At 40.8% G+C, this 25640-nt stretch overlaps 1 protein-coding gene across 2 annotated transcripts; it reads right to left on the reverse strand.

Moving 5' to 3' along the window:
- Window positions 1–4422: 4422 nt before the first annotated feature.
- On the reverse strand, window positions 4423–24473 carry TACC3 (transforming acidic coiled-coil containing protein 3). Of its 2 annotated transcripts, XM_039551260.1 has the most exons (16): window positions 24385–24473; window positions 20576–20756; window positions 20293–20438; window positions 16866–17945; window positions 15599–15698; window positions 14940–15132; window positions 13884–13930; window positions 12895–13028; window positions 12127–12238; window positions 11266–11418; window positions 8821–8888; window positions 8687–8730; window positions 7584–7744; window positions 6168–6274; window positions 5848–5968; window positions 4423–4604 (listed from the first exon to the last, which is right to left on the reverse strand). In XM_039551260.1, exons 2-16 carry the CDS (start codon window positions 20753–20755, stop codon window positions 4539–4541), a joined length of 2712 nt encoding a protein of 903 aa, XP_039407194.1. In that variant the 5' UTR covers window position 20756; window positions 24385–24473; the 3' UTR covers window positions 4423–4538. The 2 variants fall into 2 exon arrangements, with proteins under 2 accessions (XP_039407194.1, XP_019142927.1); XM_019287382.2 differs by lacking the exons at window positions 20293–20438; window positions 20576–20756; window positions 24385–24473 and adding an exon at window positions 18959–19025.
- Window positions 24474–25640: the final 1167 nt, after the last annotated feature.

Raw genomic sequence — 25640 nt, forward strand, 5'->3', positions numbered from 1 at the left:
CTGGGCTGCAGGATGCAATATTGCTTAGCAAGCTTGGAAAACAGAAAAGAAAAAGTTTAAATGACTCATTAGCTAATTCAGTGCCATCCTGCACCATTTCCTCCAGAAGAATCTGAAGTCAACCCTGGCATTGTACAAAAGTCACCAGCTTTGGGACTGAGGTGATACAGAAGCAAGTATTGGAAGGGTTTGAAAATCTTCCCCGTGTAGTCTTGTGCTGCAAGTCTAAGAGGATTTAAAGAGATGGAGGGAGGAAGATTCACCACATTTGTGTCCCCAGTGGCTTTTTCTTCAAGCCAAACAAGCCATACAACACCACTGAGCACACGTGGTGGCACAACATGTGTCAGCCCCACTGAACAGCCACAGCTGCTTCTGGGCCACTGCAACCTATCACACACACGGGCAAGCCAGTCCCCAGCTCCAGCAGTGCTCTGACACGGGACACCACCCGAGGGACTCTCCCCTTACACAACGAGAGCCAGGACAGGCTCCATGGAGATGAATAAAGTTACACCACAAACCTCTTGAGGACAGCAGAACTTTGTTGTGAAACCCTCTCACAACAAGGAGAAAAAAAAAATCAGGGTTTGATGTTGCAGCGGGGATTACTGCAACGTGCATAAGGCAGCGAGGCCCGTGGAAAAACAGGGACTGATTTCTGTCTTACACATGTTGCAGTAATCCCCACTGCAACAGTTTGACCAGATTCTGTCTGCAAACTACGAGAGAGACTTTCAAACAGCAAAGACATCACCAGCAAAAATCTGGCAGCAGGAGCTGAAAAGTAAATAGCTGATGTAAAATGCTTTTAATTTTACATGTGCTATCATCAAAAATAGGACAAAACTCACAAGCTAAAGTCAGAGTTTGATTCAGCCCTTGCCTGGTTTCCATTTCACACCAAGGTGACTCTGTTGAAATTCCTTCATGTCAAACTGTGACATTTCTTTACATACTCTGTGCTGTCAGAGCTGCACAAAAGGACTGGAAAATTGGTCAGAGTACAACTCACTGACTCTAGAATCAATCTGGAGAGATTCCCTGACTCCAAAGAGGTTTAAGCCACAATTTCTGAACGACAATCTTTAACTGTGCAGGAGACTGAAGTCTGTTCTTGGACCATAATGAATGTCCTGCTGAAAACTGGTTTTGGCAGAACAGGAGTGGAAATAGCTGGGAAGAAGGTTCAGTACCTTTGATCCACCTTAATCAGCTCTAAGATTGAATACACCCTCTCCTGTACTTCAGCTGGAAACAGGCTGTCTGGAGCAGGAACTGTCATCCTGTTTGTACAGCACCTGGGAATTTTTCATATAAGTAATAAATAAAACTAAGTGAGCAGAGGCACCAAGCAGTATCACTTTTCCCTCCTATAACCTGCTTGCAGGTTCACATCAGTAAGTAAATGGCAATAAGGCAAAAACCAAGACAGCTTAATTCTTATTTTAGTAAGCAAACACTAACTAATCCCACTGAAACACATGTGTATTTTCCACACAACATTTCACACAAATTGATTAACATGTATTTTGGCACCTCCATTTTATGCTGTAAAGGTGAATTCTTCTGAAGAGGACTGTCCAGTATTAGAAGGATAGTAACAATTCTTTAAAATAACAAAAGTAACATTTGACAATGGTTTTAATGTAGGAAGTACACTAAATTCTTACAGACAGTGTGAGTGTTAAGTTGGAGGTACACATTGCACCTGCAGAGAAAGATAAACCATCCTTTCTGAGCAGTTTAAAATGCAGAGGCCTTCCCTGCCCCCAGCCTCTGGAAAGGAAAATAGTTATCCAAGGCAATGCCTTGAAGTTAAGCCTCAGGGACTCACACATAGAAAAGCTGCTTACTCATCCTGCTCGGTTCCCTGGCATTTTATAGCCATATCCATTCAAGCATTCATTTCCATGGATTATCAGTGTTCTTGTAGGTACTGACACAATCAGCAAACAGGAGAGCCCCGGGCAGATTTCCCAGGCAGGGGTCACAGATTACAGTAGGAATGTAGTGTGCTGTCTTTCCATGTTACACTGAAGTACAATTTCCAGTATTTAATATCAACAGGCAGTAACTGGCCTCACAAGGTGTAATTCTTAATGAAACTTTTGATATCAGACAAGAATTGTCAGGCACCAACACAATCATAGCACCTGTATCCAGGCATGCTGATCTCTACTGGCCTTCTGTATTACCGCCATCAAAACACTGGGGATGGTGGTGCTTGTACAGCTGTTATATTCGAGAAACAGAAGAAAATAGGTTGAACATCTCTCACTTCATCCAGCAAACTGGACCAGAGATATTATGCATAAATAACAGAAAGCCAGAGTGAAGAGCAGAAAGCCATTTTACCCTGAAAGAATAGAGGAACATAAGGAAGAGCCCAGCGCTCCCTGACGTAGCAGTTTCCTAAAGGTGCACACAGGTTGTGTAACACTTTGGCACCTGTAGCACTAAACTCCAGACAGCATTTATCACTATTTACAGTTTACTGGTTATCATACATCACTGTGCAGCTCTTTATCCTTTCCAACAGGAATCCATAAAAACACTGTTCTTATTGGCTTTAAGCTCAACTAGAGAAGGACAAACTCCAGCTCTGCAATGTGCTGAAGCACCACTCAGAAAACCCCGTATTTCAAGGAGCAGCAGCTACATCTTGTGGAAGTATTTAGGATTGCAGGTTTATTTATCCCTGACAAACCCACCTTCATCCCTGAAACGTTCTGCCCTTTTCCTACCCCTCTTTTTATGCACAAAGTGAGCCTGCACAACACAATGATCCATCATAAAACAGCAGTTTCAATCAGTCACTGCCCTTTCCCCCAGACCAGTCTGGCTCATCACACCACAGAGATGATCCAACACCAGAGCAAAGCACAGGTCTGGCCTCTGGGGCTGAATGCTGGACCTTTCCTAATTGTAGCCTAATAGTAGCAGCAACTTCAGTGCCAACCTCTTGTGCTGCCCAGAGAATTTGTGGATGCCCCACCCCTGGAAGTGTTCAAGGCCAGGTTGGATGGGGCTCTGAGCAACCTGGTCTAGTGGAAAGTGTCCCTGCCCATGGCCAGGGATTGGAATGAGAATCTTTGAGGTCCCCTCCAAAACATTCTATTACAAATTCAGTAAAAATCAGTTTCCATAATTATGGCATCTCACAAATTAGACCAAGTACAAGACTTCTCATCAGCATGGTTGCCTATTTATAAAGAAACAGCCCAAGGCAGTCTGGAGTAATTCCTGAAATCTGAAGTTGAGGCAGGGGGTAGTAAACTTTGGTTTTGTACACTCTGTACTATGGCTATTTTTTCTCCTCTGCCATTTGCCACTTTCCTAAGATACAAGTTGAAAAATACAGCCCAACTTCTACAAGAGCCAGGCATTTAATATCATCGCCACTGCTGTCACCCTCTCATGTTTGTGATTTCTGCACTAAGAAAACCCCACAAATCATGAACCTGAAGCATGCTAATTAACTAGCTTTGATCTGTAGGGTGTTCCTGATACCTACACTCAGGAGTAGCTGCCTCAGAGGAGTTGACTGTGAACTCTGAGGCACTGCTACTCATTTTTCCACCTGCCCTGGCAGCCTACCCTAATTTAAGGGAAGGGCTCCAAGCACAGCTCAGCACTCAGCAGCAACAGCCCTTTGGAGGAAGATGCATCTGTGAGTGAGGGAAGTGAGGGAATAACCTCCCAGGTAATTTTAGGAATCAAAAGTTGTAGCTTGCACTAAGACAGTCCTGCTGATGGCTGTTGGGTAATAAATCAGTTGAGTAATAAAAGTTTATCCAAGATGTCTGCTGTTGCCTAGAGCAGACTTCATCATAACCTGTGACCTGCAGCCCACAGCTCTCAAGGCTTTCCATTACAGGCAGGGCCAGTGAGATTGACTGGAGATTTTAAAGTCAGTAGTGTCAGACAGACTAATGACATGGAAAACCCCAGAGAGATAGAGAGAGAGAGCAGCAGACAATCAGGCCTGCCATTAAACCTCTGCTTAGTTATCTGCAAAAACAAAGTCACTCCAGCTCCCCTTAATAATAAAAAACCCAAAAAAACAAATCCACAAACCAAAGCCAAAGTGAAGTTCCAAATATTTTTACATTACTATATACTTTATACCATTTGTGCAGGTTCAGTTTTATTTCAGTCTTGTAACTCTGGAATGCCTCAATTTAAGTGAGAGAGCAGGCAGTGCAAAATAGAGACATGGCCCATGGCAACCCTCCCCAGCACAACCAGGTCACAAGAATAGAACTCTGAAGTTCTTACACAGGGAACAGACTGAAGGTACACTGATTAAAAGTTTCTCCTTTGAGCAACATGGGAAAATGTTATGGAAGACATTGTTACTTACTGGAAGCAGCAACTGAACTTAATACATGTTTCCTACAAAAGATACAGCCAATCATATGAAAGACAAGTGTGAATCAAGTATTTTATTTTTTCCCAACATACATAAAAAAGTGAGTGAACACACAAGACAGCAAGTCAGAGAAACTAAACATATTTACAAGACAGTTACGATATCAATTTTTTTCCATCTTCGAGATCAAGTCATCACAGATTTTTGTTAATTCATCATTTTCTTTAGTCTGTGGAAGAAAGAAAAAAGTGAGTTTCAGGTATGTCCAAACTATGTTACAACCTTGTGAGCAAGTTGAAAGTCCTGTTCACCAATACATGGAATAGAAAGTCCATTTACATGGTAGTGGCTAATGCAAATGTAATGTAAAGGACAGTCTACTATGCCAAAGGTCACATGGCATCCTTAGGAGCCTCAGGAAATGAGCCAGAATCCACTATACTCTTTCTACTTCTTCCCCAGACATTTCCATAATACTTGCAGACCAACTGATCCAGGAAAACAAGACTTTTGGGACTCAAAGCCTTTGTTAGGTACACCAAAATTCAAGACAGGGACAGTTTTGCTTTTAATCTTCACAAGACAGACTCTGTAAAATGATGCCTTGACACTTTTACTGACATGTGACAACTTCCAGTTTGTAGAATTCCTTATAGAATGTTTAAACCATTTCTTAACAAAGTGTTACTGTATCTATGACAAGACCAAACTTAGTTCTGTGTTAAATGGCTTCTCTCATCTCTCCAGTTACAGGCCTACTGTTTCCTTAGCTAGGCAAACTTTAGCCCTAAGACTGAAGACTCACAAATATGGTTTTTTTCCATAATAGGAATGTGTCAGCATTATCCATTTTTGAGTCTTTAATGCTGGCAGAGACAACAATGATGCAGTAAAACTAACAGCATGCATCTCCAGCAGTGACTTTTAATCCTCAAAAGTCTTATTCCTTTGAAGGCTTCCAACAAAGGAAACAGATGCACCTTTACAAAGCATTCTGAGACTTTACCTATCCAATAGGAAACAATATAAAGTACAAGGATTAATGGCCTGAACAATACTGAAAACTTGAGTCACATACAGTTAAATATATATTAGTGCTAACAGCTTACAAGTCATGTTCATGAACAAGCTGAGCCAGACAGTTATTCAAAATTTATTCCCAGATTCTGCTCTGCATCATGTGTAACTGTTAATCACCATCTCCTTCTGTAGTTCAGGTAACCTCCTGACAGTAGCCCAGACTGGTTTGGGAACAAACCTTGTGCTCCAAGAAAAATCTAAACATACAGACAAGTCCTGACATGACAACTTGTGTCTTAGGTCTCAATGCCTAATTCCCAAAGCCTGCCAGGACAGCAGCCATCAAAACCAGTACAGTTAGCAAGGCTCCTTCTAGCCCTGGCACAAGGGAGTTGCTGACCTAGTCTAAGGCAATAGCTTGAAGAGACTCACCCAATGGCACTGTGACTGACCTTTTGTTCAAGGCTCCTCTCTAAAGACTGGATCCTCATCTGTTCTTTGCGCAGGGTGGCTTGAAGTGCTGCAGTCTCTGATTTTGCTTTGCTGCGAACCTGGGCAATTTCCTCATTGGCTCTGAAACAGGTGCAAGATGGTGTTTACATCCCTTCAGACAGCACAACAAAACTCTTCACAGAATCACACTAGATGATTGTACTTTGGATTAATCACCAAATGAAACATGTCTAAGCCAAGTTTTGGCACTATTGAACCACATTCTGCAGCAACTGTGAAAACTATATATTTCACTCCTGGCACTTGACATGTTACTTACTGCTGCAGCTTTTCTTCAGCATGTGCTTTGAGTGCCTGATATCTCTGCTCCTCTTTTTTAATTCTAGCCAAGTAATCTTCTGCACATTTCTTCAGAACTTCTTCATTCTGTCCCAAAACCAAAGAAGTTTAGTCAGCCTTTTATGATAGTAGTTGGAAGAGTCTCTCCACTTGACAAATGGGCTATTTGACTACACTTTTAAGCAGCAGTATTTGCTCACTGGAGTAAGAAGAACAACTGTGAAGTCCCACAGGCCTACATGGACTAAACTGCCTCCTTTCAACTATCTTAACTTTGCAAACATTTATTCACCATATTTCCCCCAATACACTACTTAGTAGCAAACTCTAGTAAAGAAAGTCACTAAAACTACAGTCACTAATTGGTTTTGTTTGTTTTGCTTTGATTTTTTTAAAATCAGCTTTGTATTAAGTTGCAATTGTCCCAAAAATACCTAGAAACCCAACTTCTAAGAACCCATGGAAAGATTCAGCCCTGATGTAAACAAATCCACCACTAACAGCAAGAAAATTACCTTGGTAGTCACACTATGAACATATTTTATTAGCTATTGTAGGAAGTTGGAACTGTTCAAAACAGGTGCTAAGACTTTACTAATTGCAGGTCTTGAATTTAGGAACTGTGTTTCCAAGTGATGCTTATCTCTGTGCTACAGAAAAGGCTTCTGAATTTAGAGTGGAGCTGGAGGGGACACAAGATGAAGGAAGCCTGATATCTCAGTAAAGAGGAAATTAAAGTTGTAACAGACACTATGCCTGTTTCTCAAACCTAGACTACCATGGAACTCCTAACAGGCTAGTTTATAAGTTTTAGTAAACAGGGACATTAAAGGATAACTGAATGAAAAAAAATCTGAAGGCACTTTTTTAAGCACCAACTGAATCAATTTCAGGCAGTAAGAAACTATAGCTTATACTCATTAGCTTCCTTCCTCCAGCCTCTGAAGAGGCTGCAGAATGAAGGCTTGACATTAGCTTTAGAAAAAGCCCACAAACATCTTCGTAAAGAGCACTCAAACTATTATTCTGATTTATAATTGCAAATCCTCTTCAACGTCCATTCAATATGATGTAGGGGAAACAAGCTGCTCTCATGCAGCAGTTGCTACATGAGAGTATCTCTATGATTAACAAAAATTATGTGTTGCAGCAAAAAACAGCTCACTTCTGAAGAAACTTTGCCTCCTAACAGCTAGCATTATCTTACTTCAAGTCAGTCACTAAGTACAACAAATCAATAGTCTTTTTATAATCTTTTATTTAAAGAACTTAGCACCTGGTTTTACAGGTAGTCCCTATACTACCTAACTAATGGCTGCTCTAGAAATTTCATCATTTCCTCTCCACTAAATCTCATTTATCTTGGAAGGACATTATTTGCATTAAATCATCTTACTCTGTGGTAACCCTCTAACGCATCTTTCTGTTTTTCAAGTCGTTTGAAGAGTTCAGAGAAAGACTTCTCCATAGAGTTCAGATCTGAAGTAGCTTGCTGATTCTCTTCCATCAGCCTCTGTATTTCTTTCCTTGAGGCTTCCTTCTGCTTCTGAGCATCCTCTAGAGAAAGCAGAGTTAACCCATGATAGTTATTACTTTAGAATAAAACTAGTTCCACAGTACAGAGAGATAACCCCCACACCTTCAATTCTTCCTCCTACAAAGGTTCATAACACAGCCTCTCACTGGAAAGACACCATTTCTGTCTTGCTTTCAAGAAGTCTGTCTTTGTCTCTATTTGCTACATATTACCTCACATCAAACTTAAGGCCATTAAACACAATGACAGTTGCTTGCCAAATGCATTTTTTTGCCTGCACTGTAGTCAAAATATTCCACCCTAGTTTACTGTAGCAGGAGCCTCAAATGTTGTGATAGAAGCAAGGAATCCAAAAATATTTTTCATTCAACATACACAACAGCTGGAAGATCTGGAGGAGACTGGGATAACAAGTCAGACTAGCAGAGCAGACTTTCAGGACAGGTTTGTGTTAGCACACCCAAGCTGTGTTTCCCATAGTCTTAGAGAAGCACAAAGGAGTGGGCACAGATGTGCCTATTCAGCTTTGAGCAAAGAAAGTACACCTATACAACAAGAGTTTCACAGTATGTCTTCCCTAGTTTTGAAGTCACAAACTTGACTAAAGCAAAAGGCCAGATCTGTCCAGCAAGAACTTCTAGTGATATCTCACCACTTAAATGATGCCAGATAATAAACAATTAAACAGAAAGTGCTGACAACTGGATCTGCAGTTTTAATTAACCAACAGCTCAAACTCCAGTGTGTTCATGCCTGATTCAAAAAGTCATCCTTACCTACCAAGTGACATCATGTCTATGAATATGCATAAAATTGTTAGTCAACTTTGTCTTAAACCTTACACTAATCCTGCACTTGAAATATTAATGTCAGAGATGAAAGAGTACTACCCTCATTTAGTAACTCCGGGCTAAGCATGCTCCAGCCCCCCAAGACACTCAACGTGTAAATATGGAACTTACCCATAACTTGTGTTATTGTCCGTTCAAATTCAGCAACTATTTTTCTACAAACCATGAAAAAGAAAAGTTGACCATAAGTTAGAAAAAGTATCAGGAGTAAATAAGTAGATATAAAAGTCAGGACAGATTCATACCCCATTTCCTTGTATTCCATATGAAGCTTATTATACTTCTTACTCCATTCCAGCTCTTTCTCTTGAACCTTTGAGGGTAAAAAGGTAAGTTTTTATTTTTGCACAAAAAGAGATAAAAGATTTGATACTAAAAATAGTCTGAAGGGCAACTTTGATATACTTTTAATACAGAGAGAGAAATAATTTCTAATTGCTTAACAGAATCTAAATCGTTTCATTACAAACTTGACTTAAATAAGATTTAGATTAATACATAGATCTTGCATATATGACTCCCAGCATATTACCAGTATCTCTTCAAGTGACAAGATCAGAGCCAACTCAGCCAACCAACCTCTTGGCTTCTGTTACTCAGTGTCTGTGTCAATCACTATAACTTCCGAGAGAACACAATGGGCCAAGGAACATTCTCTCAAGTGACACATATTTCCCTCTTATTTACAAGGCAGACAAAAAAAAAAAAAAAAAAAAAAAAAAAAAAAAAAAAAAAAAAAGCACTTCACAAACCTGCTAATCTTAACACATGAGAGAACAAATACCAGAAGCTTATTCAAGACCAAACTGCTGTTTGAAATAATTTATATTCAACACTAAATTAGGAAACATGGAAAGGGGAGGATAAAAAGATGCCTCAATTCATTTGAGAATAATCATAACTATTTCACATCAGCTGAACTGAAGCAGAACTCACAGTAACAGTAATGGAATTAAGCAGCACAAATACTTTTTGCTAAACGCTTCGTGCAACATCCTAACAGCGGCCTCAGGACAAAGTTACATTTAAGAACTGTAACACAGCTGACTGCAGTGCAGGAGGCCTTCAAAGACAAGAGGCCCAAAATACATAAAATAACCTGGAATTTTTTAAAAAAAAGAAAGTGAAAGCACATGATTACTGCTAATTCTGTCCCAAAACTGCACAGTAAACTGTAGCACACCGATTTTTCAGTATTTATTTTAGAGCAAACTCACTTAAAATATATTCAGATGAGAGGAAGCAGGACACTAGTGAAAAAAGAATGCACAACCTATAAAGAGAAGTAGCGATAGCTAAGCTAGAAAAAAATGTTACAAAACATTACAAAAGCAAAAGTATGAGAAGATGGAAACAAGTTAGAAACTTGCACTTGTAAACTCAGAAAGGGTTCAGTAGACCCCAAAAAAGCAAGCTTTCATAAGTGCTGTATTTGCTCACAGGGAAAACAGGTTTTCCCTTTCCTCCTACTCTTGAGTTGTTTGAGAGAGGGGAAAAAAAAAAAAACCCCTGAAGTTTAGTCTATCTTCCTTTCAGGTTAATATTGTAATTCCAAGCCTTTTTATTTAAGCAACACAGCTGGAGTCATCCAGTCACAACTATAACGGTGTTTGCAGGTTTAAAATAGTTCTTTCAAACAAGAAAGTAGAGCAGCACTTTTAAGATATTACAAGCTTTACCCCCTGCTATTATATAGATTCTTAGTTTTAGATCAATGCACTAAGAGCTGTCCCCTGTCAAAGCCACATCTGTTTTCCTGTACTAGATAATATGCTGGGCAAAAGTCGTCACCTAAATGACAAAGTAAAAGCTACTCCTAGAAAAGCCACTGTCTCTGTACTCTAAAACAAAAGAGTAACTTAAGCAGCAAATAATCATAGGTCATCTTTGTTTGGTGTCCCTATTGTCACTGCCTGCAGTACAGCAGTCAGGAATTTTGAAAGCCACATTTTTTACTGAAGTGATACAATTAGTTTAAGGACACTTATGCTTCCATACTCCTCTTACGTTATCTAGTGTTTGTGAAGTTGCATACCTCAGAAGCCATAATGAATCAAGTACTCAAATTTTTAAAATGAGTGGATATATAAATCATCTTGCATCTGTCAGAAGATGGGCTTTTAAAGGCAATTTCTGTAATTACAGAACAGGCTTAAAATCTTACGAACTACTTCTTCCCTCCTTCACTAATGTCCTTCTCCTCTAGAGAGAGCTCCAGATCTCACCTTCACTTTATTAGCTGGATATATTGTTGTGCATTCACATCCCACAAGAAAAGATCTGACCATAGCACTGAGTTGGCACTGCAGTTTTATCTGGTTTTTGGAAATTACATAAGAAGTCACTCTCTTCCATTGGTATGAAAATGTATTTTCTGCCTGTTGAATTAGAAGTATCCAGATCACTGATATTAAGCCTAACTATCCCATCTGATAACATGTGCCTTTTAATAGTGACCAGATCTAAGGCAGAAGCTGACTAATAATGGAGTTTATCCTATTCCCTGAAGTGTTAGCTCTAAAGAGTTCTATACCTACAGCATCCACCAAGTCCACAGCAAGCTTTTCAGAATGAGATACTTATGTCAAGTATGATGAAAAAAACTGCAAAGTAGAGATTTATGCCAGATAATCTAAACCAAAGGACCTTCCAAGGCTATACCAAGTTCTGCTTTGGAAGGGCCACGATACCTCTCTCTTAACCAGCTCAACAGCTGTATCCATGTCTTTTTGGCTGTATTTTAGCACATCTATAATAGCATCCACTGCAGCATCTGTAGAAGCAGCAAAAGGGACTGGAGGAACATCACTGCTCAGGGAGCCTGGAATTAGGGGACCAGTGTCCTGTAAAGAAAAGAAAAATGCAAAGTTTCAAAAGATTCCTACTGTCATGCCATTGAGTAGCTGTATGCACATTATTCAGTATCAAGTCAACACATCTCACTTAAACATACAAGATACATCCAGAAGTTTGTTACCATCAAACTTTCTTACTTTGAAGTTGACCAGATAGCTCTAAGAAATATCTACAAGGTAGAATCAGAACTGCTGTCCACCAATTACAGCTATCAGAAACAAAGCAGATGACACCGTGCTGTTTCCCCACAAGTAAAAAAGACCATTTCAGGATGAGCTGCTGTTTGCAGATCTGTTCAAACTATAAACCATAGCTGTAAGACCATCCAGTTTAACCAAAGTGCTTCTCATCCCACTAATGCAATTACAATACAAAGCTTGTCTTTTGTGGCTTGACTTGCATAAAAAAAGATTGTTCAACTACAGCATTCTTAAAAACAGCTCAAATTCTCGTGGACTATGTGCAATAGCATCAGTTTCCACAAAAAACACTTTTAATTCTGATGAACATTTTCTTAATTAAGTTCAACTTTGATATAAATGAGTATCCAACCGGGTTTAAAACAACAGTTTAAATAAACATTTATCACATTCTGCAATCCCTAAATTATCTCTGTAAGTCTTAAGTCCAGAACCTAGGCTATCCCCTTCCCAAACTATCAACATGAAACCTGATAGCATTCCAGACACCCTTACAGAAGTTGTAAACGTCCCCAGAAGATCTAGTCCTTTTGGTTTTTCTTCACTTTGAAGGCTCACTAGAGGCTTTCCAGCTTCCTCAAGCAATTTACTTAAATCAGCAACGGGACTAAAAATGAACAAACATACACCATTAAATTCAAGTGCTGCCTTTCTTTGCAAAGCTCCTGTACCAGCAGTAGTGTGTCCAGCAGGGCCAGGGCAGTGATTGTCTCCCTGTACTAAGCACCAGTGAGGCCACACCTCAAATCCTGTGTTCAGTTTTGGGCCTCTCACTGTCACTTTGGACACTGAGGGGCTGGAGCATGTCCAGAGAAGGGCGCAGAGCTGGGGAAGGGTCTGGAGCACAAGTCTGATGAGGAGCAGCTGAGGGGGCTCAGCCTGGAGAAAAGGAGGCTCAGGGGGGACCTTCTCACTCTCTACAACTGACAGAAGGTTGTAGTGAGGTAGAGGTTGGTCTATTCTCCCAAGGAAGAATACTGGATTAAACAGCCTCAAATTGCACCAGGGAAGGTTTAGAAAGGGGAAATTGGATATTAGGGGAAATTTCCTCACTGAAAGGGTGGTCAAGCACTGGAACGTCCTGCCCAGGGAAGTGGTGGAGTCACCAAACCTGAAGGTATTTAAAAGATGTATAGATGTGGCACCTGGAGACATGGTTCAGTGGTAGACTCCCCAGCACTGGGTTAACTGTTGGACTTGACAATCTGAAAGGTCTTTTCCAAGCTAAACAACTCTGATTTTATGTACTAAGACAGTACCTACCCAGGCTGAGGTGCAGCTGTCATGATACTCTCACTTGATTCAACAGTACCACAAATTGGTTTTCTTGGACTGTCTCTCAATAGCGGGTCAAACTTCAAATACAGTGACTGTTTTCTCAAGGCTGATTCTTTGAACTGAAGGAAAAGAGGCAAAAACTGGCAGATCTGCTGCTTCAGAGCACAACACACACATCCCACCCACACACAAATAATCCTCTGGACAGTGGGTGATCCTATTCTTCAGTGGCCAGAGTATTGTTCTCAGGAGGAAAATTACATAAGAGAACTTTGTGCCCACATGCTTAGGTCCTTATGTAATATCAAGGGAACTCAATCTGCTCACAGACAGAATCAAAAGGGCAATCGTTAATGAACTATTCCAAACCAGCAGAAGACACTGAGAGGGGAAGGATAGTATTATAAGCTGAAAAAGCAGTGTCTTTGCTCCATTCTGTCTTTGCTCATACAATAATAAGGACAAACACAGCATGACCAGAACAATTTCAATTCAGTGCCTCCACTGTTGAGAGATACTCTTATTCTAGACCCAAGGAGGAAAAAATAACTAAGCTGAACTGATTAAAGACAAGCCCCATTTAGAGACAGATTTCCCAAAACTGGCCATAAAGCAAAAGAGCTTAGAAAGAAATCTTTTTGAAACAATGATCCTGCACTTTCAAAGCATCATGTTCTGGCAGTTTTGGACAGAAGTAAAACATCATTCACCTCAGTTTCACTGCTATTAAAGAAAAATAGCACCTTTGCACACCAACAGCCAGAGACCTTTGATTTTTAGTTGAACTGCTATAACTACATTTCCTTGCACCATCACCCCCTACACAGCCTTGTCATCACATTCTTTTGGACTAGGTGACAGTTCAAAGGGAAGTTAATTCATGAAAACATTTAAGGCTTGATAGTTACATCTTTCCTTTCCTCTCTTCTCCATACTGCCAAGACAGCAAACAAAATACTTAAAGCCATACTTACTGATGAAGTCCCAAACTGTTCCAGATAGTCTATGCCCATTCCTAAAACTGGAAAAGGAGGAAACAATACTATGAAGATGCAATATTGTCAAATTGTCCTACCACAGACAGAAACAAACAGATGTGTATAAAGCAAATAAATCCCTTCTCTCAGTCTCATGACTTCTAGCTCTTCATTTGCTCAAAATACTGTCTTTCTATCTAGACCTGAAAAAAGCAAAGACTTTATGCTAAGCAAACTTACAGCTTCCATTTGTTTCCAAATACTTGTAAGAATATGTCAGATTTAGCACACAGTTGAAGAACTTTTGGTGTTCTATAGTTAAAGTGACAAGCACACTCAGATACGCTGTCATACGCAATGCCCCATGAAAGAGCAAGATTGTCAATCTCACCATTAAAATTAGCACACAGCTCAGGTTTGACAGATGAAGTTATAGCCATTTCCCAATACAGCGATTCCACTCAAGTATGAAGGTGAGTGACAGACTGCACTGCAGTCAAACCATTTGCTCCTCCTTCCACACAATGCTCCTACCAGGAATAACCCTTCCAAGTGGTTAAGTCACAGCTATGTAGGAAGCTCTCAAGACAAGCATGCTTGTCAGAAAGATCATTCACACTGCAGTATGAAACCAGTAGTGCTAAGGCCTAATCTACAAGACTCACAAATACACACAGCTGTATAGCTCTAAAGCTCTCAATTTACAAAATCTTTAATACCAGAAATTATTTTAAGGGAGCAATTTTTCAGCACAGAAGCTGCCACTGAAACTTTAAGAAAATAGTTTCTGTACCAGCCTAAATTTCATCATCCCAGGCAGCTGAATTCTAATAGTCAGCTTTTTGAACTTAGCTTAAACCAGAGAAAGTCAGATATAGGCTTAGGTACATTTCCCAGTGCTGCTAGTCATTGTGGGTTCTGGAGTCCTTTCAGAGGCTCAGAATGAGAGGAAAAAAAAAACTAGAATCCATGATAAAACTTAAGTAGAACAATATATACACACACGCTGTTGTAACAATACATCTTCAGTCCATTTAAAAGAAATGCCCTTACCTTCTGATGATGGTCTGAAGAGCTCCTCAGGTTCAGCATTAGCCGTCTCATCTGCCGTTACTTCAGTTCTGGGGGAACTAGGTTTAATTTCTTCTGCAGACATTGACTTTTTTCCACTGTCAGTGGAAAACAAATTATCTTGAGAAGGGGCAACATTAACTGGAAACATTTTAGATGGACTTGCTTGCTTCTCCTGATGAGAAAAACAAAATCCTTTTAATTGTTAAAATAATTATTTAAAAATGCAATGAAAATCATTTAAATGATCAAACTGGATTGTCATAAACTAAGTGGGCAGCCAACATAATAAAATGAGAATTCACAGGCATAGAAATTAAGCTACCAACACTGAGCACAGCTCATATTATACAAGAGCCTTTTTTTTTTAGAGTTCAAGCCCTTATGTTTATCCCTATATGCAACTGCTGATCAAAAAAGATACTAAATACCAAGGTAGCAATTTAGCTGTTTCTGATGTTACCTTCAAAACACCAGGTCTGCACAGTTGACATTCCTTCTAAAGCTGTTGAAGATACACAAACCCACTAATTCTTACACAAAATATCAAAAATAGGTTTCACAAAATTAAGTCATTAAGTCAAAGAACTCTGCTTCATGGAACAACTTGGTAAGAACTGGCTATCTTTCCTATACCTTACCACTTCTCCCTTTCCTGGAAGTTCAGCTTCCGCTTGAACTCCTGGCTTCTCCTCTTGAGCTTCCAGCATGTCTTCTACCACACTCTGCTCAACAATTCCCCTAAAGAAACACAAAAACAAACAAACAAAATAAAAAGGGAAAATAAAAAAACTGTATTTAAGTCACACAGTTCAAATTCTATATTGCCAGATGAATTGAACAAAGGTAGCTCCTTTGAAAGATTCTACTGCCACAGCACTGGAAGCTTGACAGAGGGTGGGGATGTAAATTTACTGTCTCGCCTGCTGAGACCTTATGTGACAGAGCTCTCTCTCCATCAGAAGCAGTGTTATCTAGGAAGCAGAAAGTCACAGAAGCATCACTTATTTCTATCCTCGTAACACTGTTCTCTTATTTCCATTTGTTAGGCTCATTACTTTTTTAAAATAAGATAGGTTTTTTGTTTAAGTAAGAACAGAATTACAAGCAGTCTGCTCTTCTTTCCGAGGCAATGCTTTGATTATTGGTGTGAACTTCATTAGAGAAGTCCAATGCTCCACTTGTGCTATCAGCAGTAAGTAAACTTGTCACCTTGGTAAACAGTAACTGACCATGTTACACAGGGAGCAAGAAGGCAAACGTTTCTGTCAAATGAACAATTTGTGCCAGTCTAGTTCTGGCAAGTACCTGACTGTCTATAGTAACATCGACATTTTAATAACTAGACTTTCTAGGAAAGGTAACAACACATTCCATTCTCAAATAATTTGTGTGGTGCCAAAAAAAATGCAGCTTCAGAGACAGGTATTTTTATTTGAGAAAGCATTTAGATACCAAGAACATGCAGGGAAGAAATAGCACCTTAAGAGTTCAAGGTGAACTTAGAGCAGAGAACAAAACTGCCTGGTCCTTTCCCATGCTGCACCATGTGCAACACTGCTGCCTACTTCCCTGTTTTATTTAAAGACAGTTGCAGTCACCTGATTGTCCACACTTTAATCCCGGAGGAGTGGGGAAAGCACCACTTGAACAATGCTCTTCCCATCTAAGCCTGCTCCCTTCCATTCTCAAAGATTTAAGAACACCTTTTGCCTAGAGCTAGTCATCTCAGAAGTTTCCCCAATTAAGATCTTTGCAGTTGTAACATAATTGTGTTAAAGATTACAACAGACAAGCAGCATTGGAGGGTGGCAGTCAAGGAAGTAGGAACGGACTAGTTTGAGATACTATCTAACTTTCCTCACATGGATTTAAGGTGCTTCTGCATTCAGCTACAGATTTACTTACAGATTTTTGGGTTCTTTCTCAAGAGTTTCACAGGTACTGGGACCATTATCCTGCTCCACCAGAAGAGGCTGCCCTCTCAGTGAGGCACTATCCTGTTCCTCTGGCAGGTGAGCTTTCTGAGAGCTGGGTTTAGAACACTCGGGTGAGGTGGAAATTTTAGAGCCTCCTCCAAACGGATTGAAGTTTGGATCATCAAGTTTGTCCCAGTCAAACTTATAAGATGCTTTAGGAAGAGGGATTTCATCTTCCACATTACTTTTATTTTGCACTTCAGTATTCTCTGGTTTTGTTTTGGTAATAGGAATTTTTTTGGAAGGTGGTTTAATTCCAGTTCTTTTACCTAATTTCTTAGGAGGTGGTTTTCTAGCAGTGGTATTATCAAAGTCAAATTCCAGTTTTACTGGTCCAGCCTTGGTGACATCAGGCTTTTCTGCAGCTTTCCCTTTGGAGACACCCAGTTCTTCATCAGGCTTTGACTCTTCTGCAGAGGCTTTTTCTGCTACTGAAACTTTCTGAAGCTTTGATTCCCCAGTTTTAAAAGAGTTAGTTACATCAGAACTACCAGGACCTAAGTTGCCAGGTGACTGTACAGGAGGTGTAGGTGCCTCTGCTAATGCCACTGAATTATCAGTTTGGCTTGCATCTGCGGAAGCAGACTTCACACCCTGCTCAGAGTCACCAATCGCTTGCTCAGGGGACAGTTTGGATTTGTTAGACTCCAGCTCGCTCAGTGCAGATTCCTTTTCAGAGATGAGAGTCTTCTCTTCACTTAAGCACTCTGTACTTGCTGTGGTTGAAGCAGAAGGAGCTGCATCATCCCGCAGAAGAGAATCATTACTTTCCTCAATAGTTTTCTCAGGGCTGCTGGATACTTTTACGGAAGACTTCTGCAGATTTCCAGGAGAATGAGGCAACTGTACTGAACTTTGAAAAGGATTGATGTCATTTAAGTTATCAAAATCAATATTGTAGGAACCTCGACTCTTCACTGGCATCTCATCATCTGGGTAAGGAGCCACACTGACCTTCTCTGGCATTTGTATCCGGTTTGTTTCAGCTTCAGTCTTTTGTTGACATGTGCTGCATTTAAAAAAAATGAAGAAAGATTACATGTGCCACAGTTACTTTGCAGGCATGGTTTGAAATTATCTTTAGAAACACTTGCACAAGTAGCTTTGCATGCTCAGAGCAATATTTTTTTTTTTTTTTTGCAGTAAGACAGCTGACAGCAAAATGTAACAGCAAGAATTCACTTTTCACCTAAACAGTCAAGATTTATGAGCTCTGGTACACACAAAGCATAGGGAGATCAACCTTTGAAGTTAGTCAGTGTTCTTAAGCCTCCTGTTCTACACCTTGCTACCTTATGCCAGTCATCCCTGGAGACTGCTCTACTCACCACAGCATTTGGACATTGCCCTTTCACTAGGCAGTGAAACACAGATTGCTTAGGAGTTATTGACAGGCAGCAGCTCAAACACAAGCACAACTTGTGGTACCATCTTCATGCAGATTCATCTGAGTCACAACAGACTCCAATCTGGGACAAAATCAAGCCATGATTCAGGCTCTCCCACACTAGTCATTACTTTGTCTCGTCATTCCGGCAAATACTTTCCCCCCTGAAAGTATGCACTAGCATCTGTCTTACGGGGTTCTATCCCATATACCAAAACAGAACCTGGACTTCAGGCATTCTAAATTCTGTACAACAGCAGATCTGAAGAGCCAAGTGATATACAAGAAAATACTTCTCAAGTAAGAGAAAGATAAGATTTTCTAGCAAAAGAAACAAGTTAAAGAGTTTGTGTACCCACTATTCTGAATATTCTACAAGTTATAGCTCTCCACTTTATTTCCCCAAACTCTACACAACTTCTGAAAGCTTAGCCTCAGACTACAGAGAGTTAAGCCATTACTTCCTGAAACAGGATTTCCTCCCATTGTTTTGTCCCTCCATAAAGTTATTATTTTTATGTGCCATCCTTATCTGCTGCAGAACAGAACATGATTAAAAGCCACTCACTAAAAACTCCTCTTTGATAAACTCGAAAGCAGAGGTGGGAGATAAGAGCTGAAGAAGTCCTTCTCACCCGGTTTGAGCGCCTCTTCCCGGCAATAGCTCAGCCCCAGGCTGCGACTACTCAGGTCCCTCCCACTCTCCTTCCGCGTTTAACCTAATAAATGCCAGTCAGGAGCAAGACACCTGCTTGGAACGGTCAATCACTTGCGAGCAGTCAAAAGTGACCCCGTTCAGCTACGCGGAGCCCTTTCACTTTTTTGCTACAAACAAATCCTCACATTTTAAAACTAGAGAGGACATGTTCAGTACAAGCAGTGCATTGATACAATTATGCCCTAACTAGAACAATTCGGTGCTGATCCTTTAAAGTCACTTGAACTTTCTAAGTACTAAATCTTTGTTTATTTGTGCAAGCAATGAATTTGGGGCATAAATACCATTACATTATTCAATTGTGGTGTTTTAGTTTAGAAATAGCTTTCTGAACCAGACTGTACATGGAAATAAACAGTTCAAGCAAATTTACACACTTAAAGAATATTTAAGTGTTGCCACCTTTTTTCCTTTCTCCTCTTTCCAACAAGACAATAGGGATCAAATAAAAGTATTGGGTACTTAAAAAACAAACAAAAGTATTTGCTTGCAGAAGGCAAAACTAAGACCTGCAACTTCTTGCTAGTGGGAATTACAGGTGTCAGATGTTTATGCTACTTTAAAAGGGGGCTAATAAAAGTCAGTAATAAAAATTTTTATTTTTTGTTGTCACAACACCCCCAAATTGAAACATTAAAGACTTTATGCTCTTCTCCAAACAGCTACCATGAGCCAGTTTGAGACTCAAGCTGCTAGACTATAAAGGCATATAAACTTGTTTACACTTGTGACTGATGTTACATTCACTTTGTGTTGCTAGATTAAAGAAAATCTTAAAACTCCCTGACTCAAGGTGTCATTTCAAGCTAATCCTTCAGAAGATTTATCTGTTTATACTCCTCAAGATAACAGTACTTAACATACAAGATAAGATATTTTAAGGCTTAGCTTCAGCATAGTTGTATTCTTACGTGAAAACCCTACATCAGGTAGGGAATACGAAATTGTTTCTTACAGTATCTCTTCTCAAGCTATTTATTCATACCATAAGTCACCTCAATGAAACTAATTACAGAGGAGTTAGAAATAAAGTTCTATAATTAATATTACGATCAAATTAACTCATTATTTTAAAGAAAATTTTATCTTTGAAAAAAGTTTATGTATCAGTTAGTATTAATTTTGGTCCTCTTGTACAGTTTACATCTTGTGATAGAATAGAAAATTATATTTTAGAGGTTTAAAATAGGGAAAGTTAACTTGAGCATGTCCCACATGGGTAACACAGTTAGCAGTGGATTCACTACTTACTCAGCATCAGAGGGTACATACAAAACATCATCTGCCACGTCTTCACGGCAACCATCAAGTGCAAAAGCAGTCTGAAGTTTGTCTGTCATAGCAGGACTCAGGATTTTTCGAGTGTGAGGATCTCTTTGAGGAGTTTGAAAGGTTACCTTTAAGAAAGGCGTGGGGGGAAAGAAAAAGGAAAAACATGAGCACAATATCTTTCAAGCACCAAATACCACATGCATTCAGTAGCAGAGATCTCAGAAGAAGAAAGAGTAAAAATAATACAAAACCAAAGGTTTACCTTCATTGCTTTTCCCACACTTTTTGGTGGCAAGTTTTCTTTCTGGGACACGCGAAGAATGGAAGGTCTCCCTGTAGGCTCCGGCAGCGCAAAGAAAAAGCCAGCGTCTTCTGCTGTTAAATCATCCTTAATGCTTCCTCCATTTTCTCCATTTTCTGCATTTAAAATCTGCAGACTCATTCTAGAACATCAACACACACAGCAGCGCAGCATGAATGAGAGGGTGTGGTCAGCCAGATGCACTTTGAGATAATGGAAGAAGTTGGCAGCCTGGCACTGACTAGCCAAGATTAACAGCTTCAAAGGGAAAGCTGGAAGCATGGAAAGTCTTCATACAGACAGGTCTATCTCAGAAGACTCTGAAATATCTAAAAGCAGCACAGCCCAGCCCCTCTACTTTTGGTAGGGGCTTGAGAAGCTAATCGTTGATATTATGCCTTCCACAGCTCACATTATGGCCTTACTAATTAAGTTGCCCGTCCTTTAAAGGGAGCTCTGTCACCTGCAATGTTTCCTCATTCCCAACCCCTTCAGCCAGTGATGTACAGCCATGTCTCTTGTAACAGGGCATCCAGCTAAGCAACACAACTGCTTCTGCAATGGACAGGTGAGACACATGACAATGATCTCTCTGCTTTATTCACATGGTCTCATCACTGCATTGTACACCAGCAAACAGCAGAAACAAATTTGGTTGGTTAGGGTGTGTTTGGGATCAGTCCTGGATCAAATTAGCTTTTTCCTGCACTGTCTGAGCCTATGTTGCTCCTGTAAAGCACATAAGATTCAGGAATTCTTTGCAGCATAGACATTATTGGTATGCAAATCTGGGAAAAATTGTCACTAGAAAGGTATTTCTCAAATACTGTTCTTACACTGGACATGCACAAGCTTTAGTAGATTGTTATATGCTGATCTAATTTTACTAGTGTGAAGGACTTGAAACTAAAGCCTGGGCTACAACTAAGATTAAGAATGAAAATAAATTAGAAATAGAGAAAAAGCACACATAAAATACACCAGACAAGGCACCACGCTATATGTAGTTGAACTCTGCCTACTTTTTATTCCCATTGGAGCCTCTGCTGTTCTTAAAGGTCTAACAGTAACATTCAGTGATGCCATGGCTATTTTTTCTTTAAGAAACAGACAAGGTATGGCAAGGAGGATCTAAGCATAACCACTGTCTATGAACCTGTCATGACACCTGAGAAGTACAGTTAATTATCTGGAAACCTGCTATCAAAGTGATTTATTTCATAAGAGCTGATGTATTATCTTGTATCACCTATGCAAGATAACCGGTATCAAATGGAAGAGACATTAGCTTTCTGCAATGTGTAACCATTCTAAGCGATCTCAAATGCTTGATGTGCCCAAACACTTAATCCTTAGCCTGTTTTTCCATCATGTATTCGAGATTAATCTAGAAATCAGCTGAAATCCAGAAAATCAGCTGAGAAAGACTACAAATTATTGTTTTCAGTGTCATAAAGAGGTAACAAGAACACTTGGAAAATTTTAAGTCCTGTTTTCAATCTCCTTGCCCTTATGCATTTAAATTTCTAAGATGCAGCCTCCAAACATTTCTCCACTCCTACATTAATCCTTATGGGAAAATTTGCTTCCTACTCTCCACAGAACTCAGCTGCTTTTTCTGCAAGCCTGACAACAGCACTTTTAATCAGCAGTGGAATGCAAACAATGGCTATGGAAGCAATGGCATGCAAAGCACGCCTGTATTAGCTATTTCTTCATTCCTTCTGTATTCATCACATTAATGCTTTAGCTCGGGTTATTTTATGTATAAAGTATTTCTACATTAATCACTTGTAGAACTTGAAGTGAACTTCATTGCTTTCCTTTATTCCAAACTAAAATTGAGACAACAGATGAATTGAATCTTTACAAACTGTATTTTTTACTGTAATTACTTTAGAAATAAGCCTAGGACATGATAAAGTTGTCAACACCTTCTAAAACAAGCTCCATAAGCACAGGAGGTTTGTTTGGAGACTTTTTCAGCTTTGTCTTTGAGCTACTTGTGCACCATTGCTAAACCAAATCCAAACCAAGCTGACAACATATACATATAACACTTTAGATATTAAATCTAATAATCAAGTTTTTTCTAGGATTAAAATACTAAAAGTAACTCAGCATTTATTTTAAAAATTTGCAGTCGAGATTTGATCTAACATTCCACAAGTTCATTAGCTAGTGGCTGTGATAAAGTGAAATTCATATCTTTGTTTCAAGTGGTTGGCATCCAAGGCACACAAGTATTATGAAAGGCAGCAAGTTTTCCCACTATAGCAAAACAAAGCTCAAGGCCAGGCTGGATGGGGCTTGGAGCAACCTGGTCTATTGTAAGGTGTCCACATCCCTGGGATGTGGACATTCAAAATGAAAAATGCTCATTTCAAAAATGAAAATGCTCCTTGTTTTTGAAGAATATTTATGTGGGCACATGCAGGAACCTGCCATTCTACAGTTAAGAATGAAAATAAATTCAATGACATCAGATAATTAATCCTCAGTTACCTATAACTTGTAAAGTGCTTCAGGTAACCTGTTGTTTAACAAATACTGGGACACAATATCCAAAACACCGACGTAATCTCAAATGCCTGAAAAGCCACTGAACATGCAGGGCAGAGATGGCATTTTTCTACTTAATTATCCTTCTGAACTCTTGAGCAGCCAAGATGCAGATCACTCACTCATGGCAAAGTAAATTGGTATGTGCTCTGAATACTTTCATACAAACTGACACATAGCTGACTGCAATATATACATATACATATATATATATATATATATATAAGCATTTTAATGCTAACATCTCACTTCAGAACAAAAACACTCGCCTGGTAAGCAACTCTCTCATAATCACCTTCTCCAGACTGCAAGGGAGGAGCAGCAAGGCCAGGGAGGGCGTCGCAGGAGCTCCGTCCGTGCCCACCATTGTAGCGAGATGCGTTTTAAGTCAAACCCAAACCCAACCCTGCCTCAGTCCCTCTTTATTCCTGACTCACCCCAGGTCCCCCATCAACCCCGTATCATCCTCAAAACACAGAGATGCTCCCAAGATCCTCACCTCATCCCCGAATTCAGTGGGAGTGGCACTTGAGCTCCACCACGCCCTCCTGCCATTGCCCCCGAGCTCCTGCCTTCTCTCCATCCTCAATCTGACTGAAACGACCCCCAAATGTCTTAATCTGAAGCTCACAGAAGTGCCCCTGACATCCCTAGACAAGAAAGTGCCCCCGGTCCCACAGCACCCCAAGCAGGAATCTCACAAAGGGGTCTTTGAAAGTCCCCCCAAGCACCACACCACCCCAAGCTTACAGAGGGGCCCTCAAGCCACCCCCCTCAGTCCCATACCACCCTACCTCACACAGAGGTTTCCGAGCTCCCTACGGACTCCCCCACCAAACTCAAACCATCTCCAGCTCAGAGGAGTCACTAAGCCTCCCCAGCTCCATCCCCCCCACCCCCCAAAACTCACAGAGCGGCCCCAGAGTTCCCCTACCCGAGGACTCCAGGGTCACAGAAAGATCTCCAAGCCCCTCCCAACGCCAAGCTCCCAAAGGGGTCCCTAAGCCCACCCCCACAGCACCCCAAATTCACAGAGTGGTCCCCGAGCCCCCCAATCTCACAAAGAGGTCCCTGAATAGGCTCTCCCAGCCCCACACTGCCTCAACCTTACAGAGGGATCCCCAAATCCCCCAATCTCACAAAGGGATACCTAAACACTTCCTCCAGCCCCACACCACGTCACAGCGTGCTCCTTAAGCCCCCCGTACCTGCCAGCAGTTCCCGGGACGAGTCCTCAGGGCGCTCGGCTGAGGCAGCGCGCGCTACACCCACCGCCGGCCGCAACCTCTCCGCCGCCGCCACACGATTTCAAACCCAACGGACGCCCCGGCTCACCAATGAGGGAACGGCGTTCGGGGCGCGCCCGCCAATCAGAACAGCGCCCTGCGGGAGGGGGGCGGGGACAGCGCCGCGCGTGACCGTTGCACCCTTTCCCCCCGGAGTGCGCCCCCGCGCGCGGCAGAGCGGGCGGTGCAGGCGCGGCTCCGCCCGGGACAAACCCTCCGGCTGCACCAGTGTCCCCGCGTCCCCAAGGACAGCGGCGTCAGCGATGCATGCCCCATCCCTGGTAGCGTTCAAGGCCAGGCTGGATGGGGCTCTGAGCAACCTGGGCTAGTGGAGGGTGTCCCTACCTATGGCGGGGGGTTGGAATGAGATGAGCTTTAGGGTTCCTTCCAACTCAAATGTTTCTATGATTCCACAGTCTCAGTTCTGCTTCATGTGCTTTTGCGTGAAATCACAGAAAGAAGACTTGCTGCTTCACAACCCGTTTTTTATTACTGAATTTCACAGTTCATTCAACACATTAAAACAGTCCTTACTGTTGAGTCACCAGATAGCAACAACGAAATGATTGTTAAAACAATAAACTTGCTAACTAGGCTGTCTTTTAGAATGAAATAAGACTCACAGAATCCAAGCATGATTTTACTGATGTAACCATCCTCAAGAGTCACTAAACCACCATAAATTCCCGATCTCCATCACAACAGTAACACATCAGCCATCTGCCAGCGTTAGGATGTCACATTCCGTGGGTGGAATTTACTATTGACTTGTTTCCCATCAGTAGTAGCATGTAACATCACATGCTGCTTTCTCTGCTGTGCTTTTCCAGTTATACAATCTCCCCTTTCTCTAAAAGAGACGAATCTGGAAGTCTGTGGTTATAACAGGGGGCATGCAGGGGGTTTGCTACATTCTGGAAGAAACAGCAAATCTTGTGGCTATTAGCTATTGCTTGTACTTCAATAGTAACCAGAGATTCAAGCTAGGCCTCTCCATTTACTGTTTGGGGAGGTACAAAGATATCTTAAAATATGGCTCCCTTTAAGGCATTTTAAGATCTTACATCCCTGTTTTATTAGAAAATATTAGAAAGCATTACATAAAATACACAAGGAGAAACAAAGAGGAGTTTTTTCCGACGCTTAAGTAAAATAGGTCATTTCCCTGCTTCAGAAAG

Source organism: Corvus cornix, chromosome 4 (genome assembly GCF_000738735.6).
Source record: "Corvus cornix cornix isolate S_Up_H32 chromosome 4, ASM73873v5, whole genome shotgun sequence".
Taxonomy (NCBI): Eukaryota; Metazoa; Chordata; class Aves; order Passeriformes; family Corvidae; genus Corvus; species Corvus cornix.

Bases quoted from the DNA above. Each gene is read 5' to 3' on its own strand.
- TACC3 (XM_039551260.1), bottom strand. From the start codon at position 20,755: ATGAGTCTGCAGATTTTAAATGCAGAAAATGGAGAAAATGGAGGAAGC. The intron at 13,029-13,883 runs GTAAGTATGGCT...CTTTTCCTTCAG, and splicing joins AACAGTTTGGGACTTCATCA to TTCAAAGAATCAGCCTTGAG. The intron at 7,745-8,686 runs GTAAGTTCCATA...TGCTTTCTCTAG, and splicing joins GACAATAACACAAGTTATGG to AGGATGCTCAGAAGCAGAAG.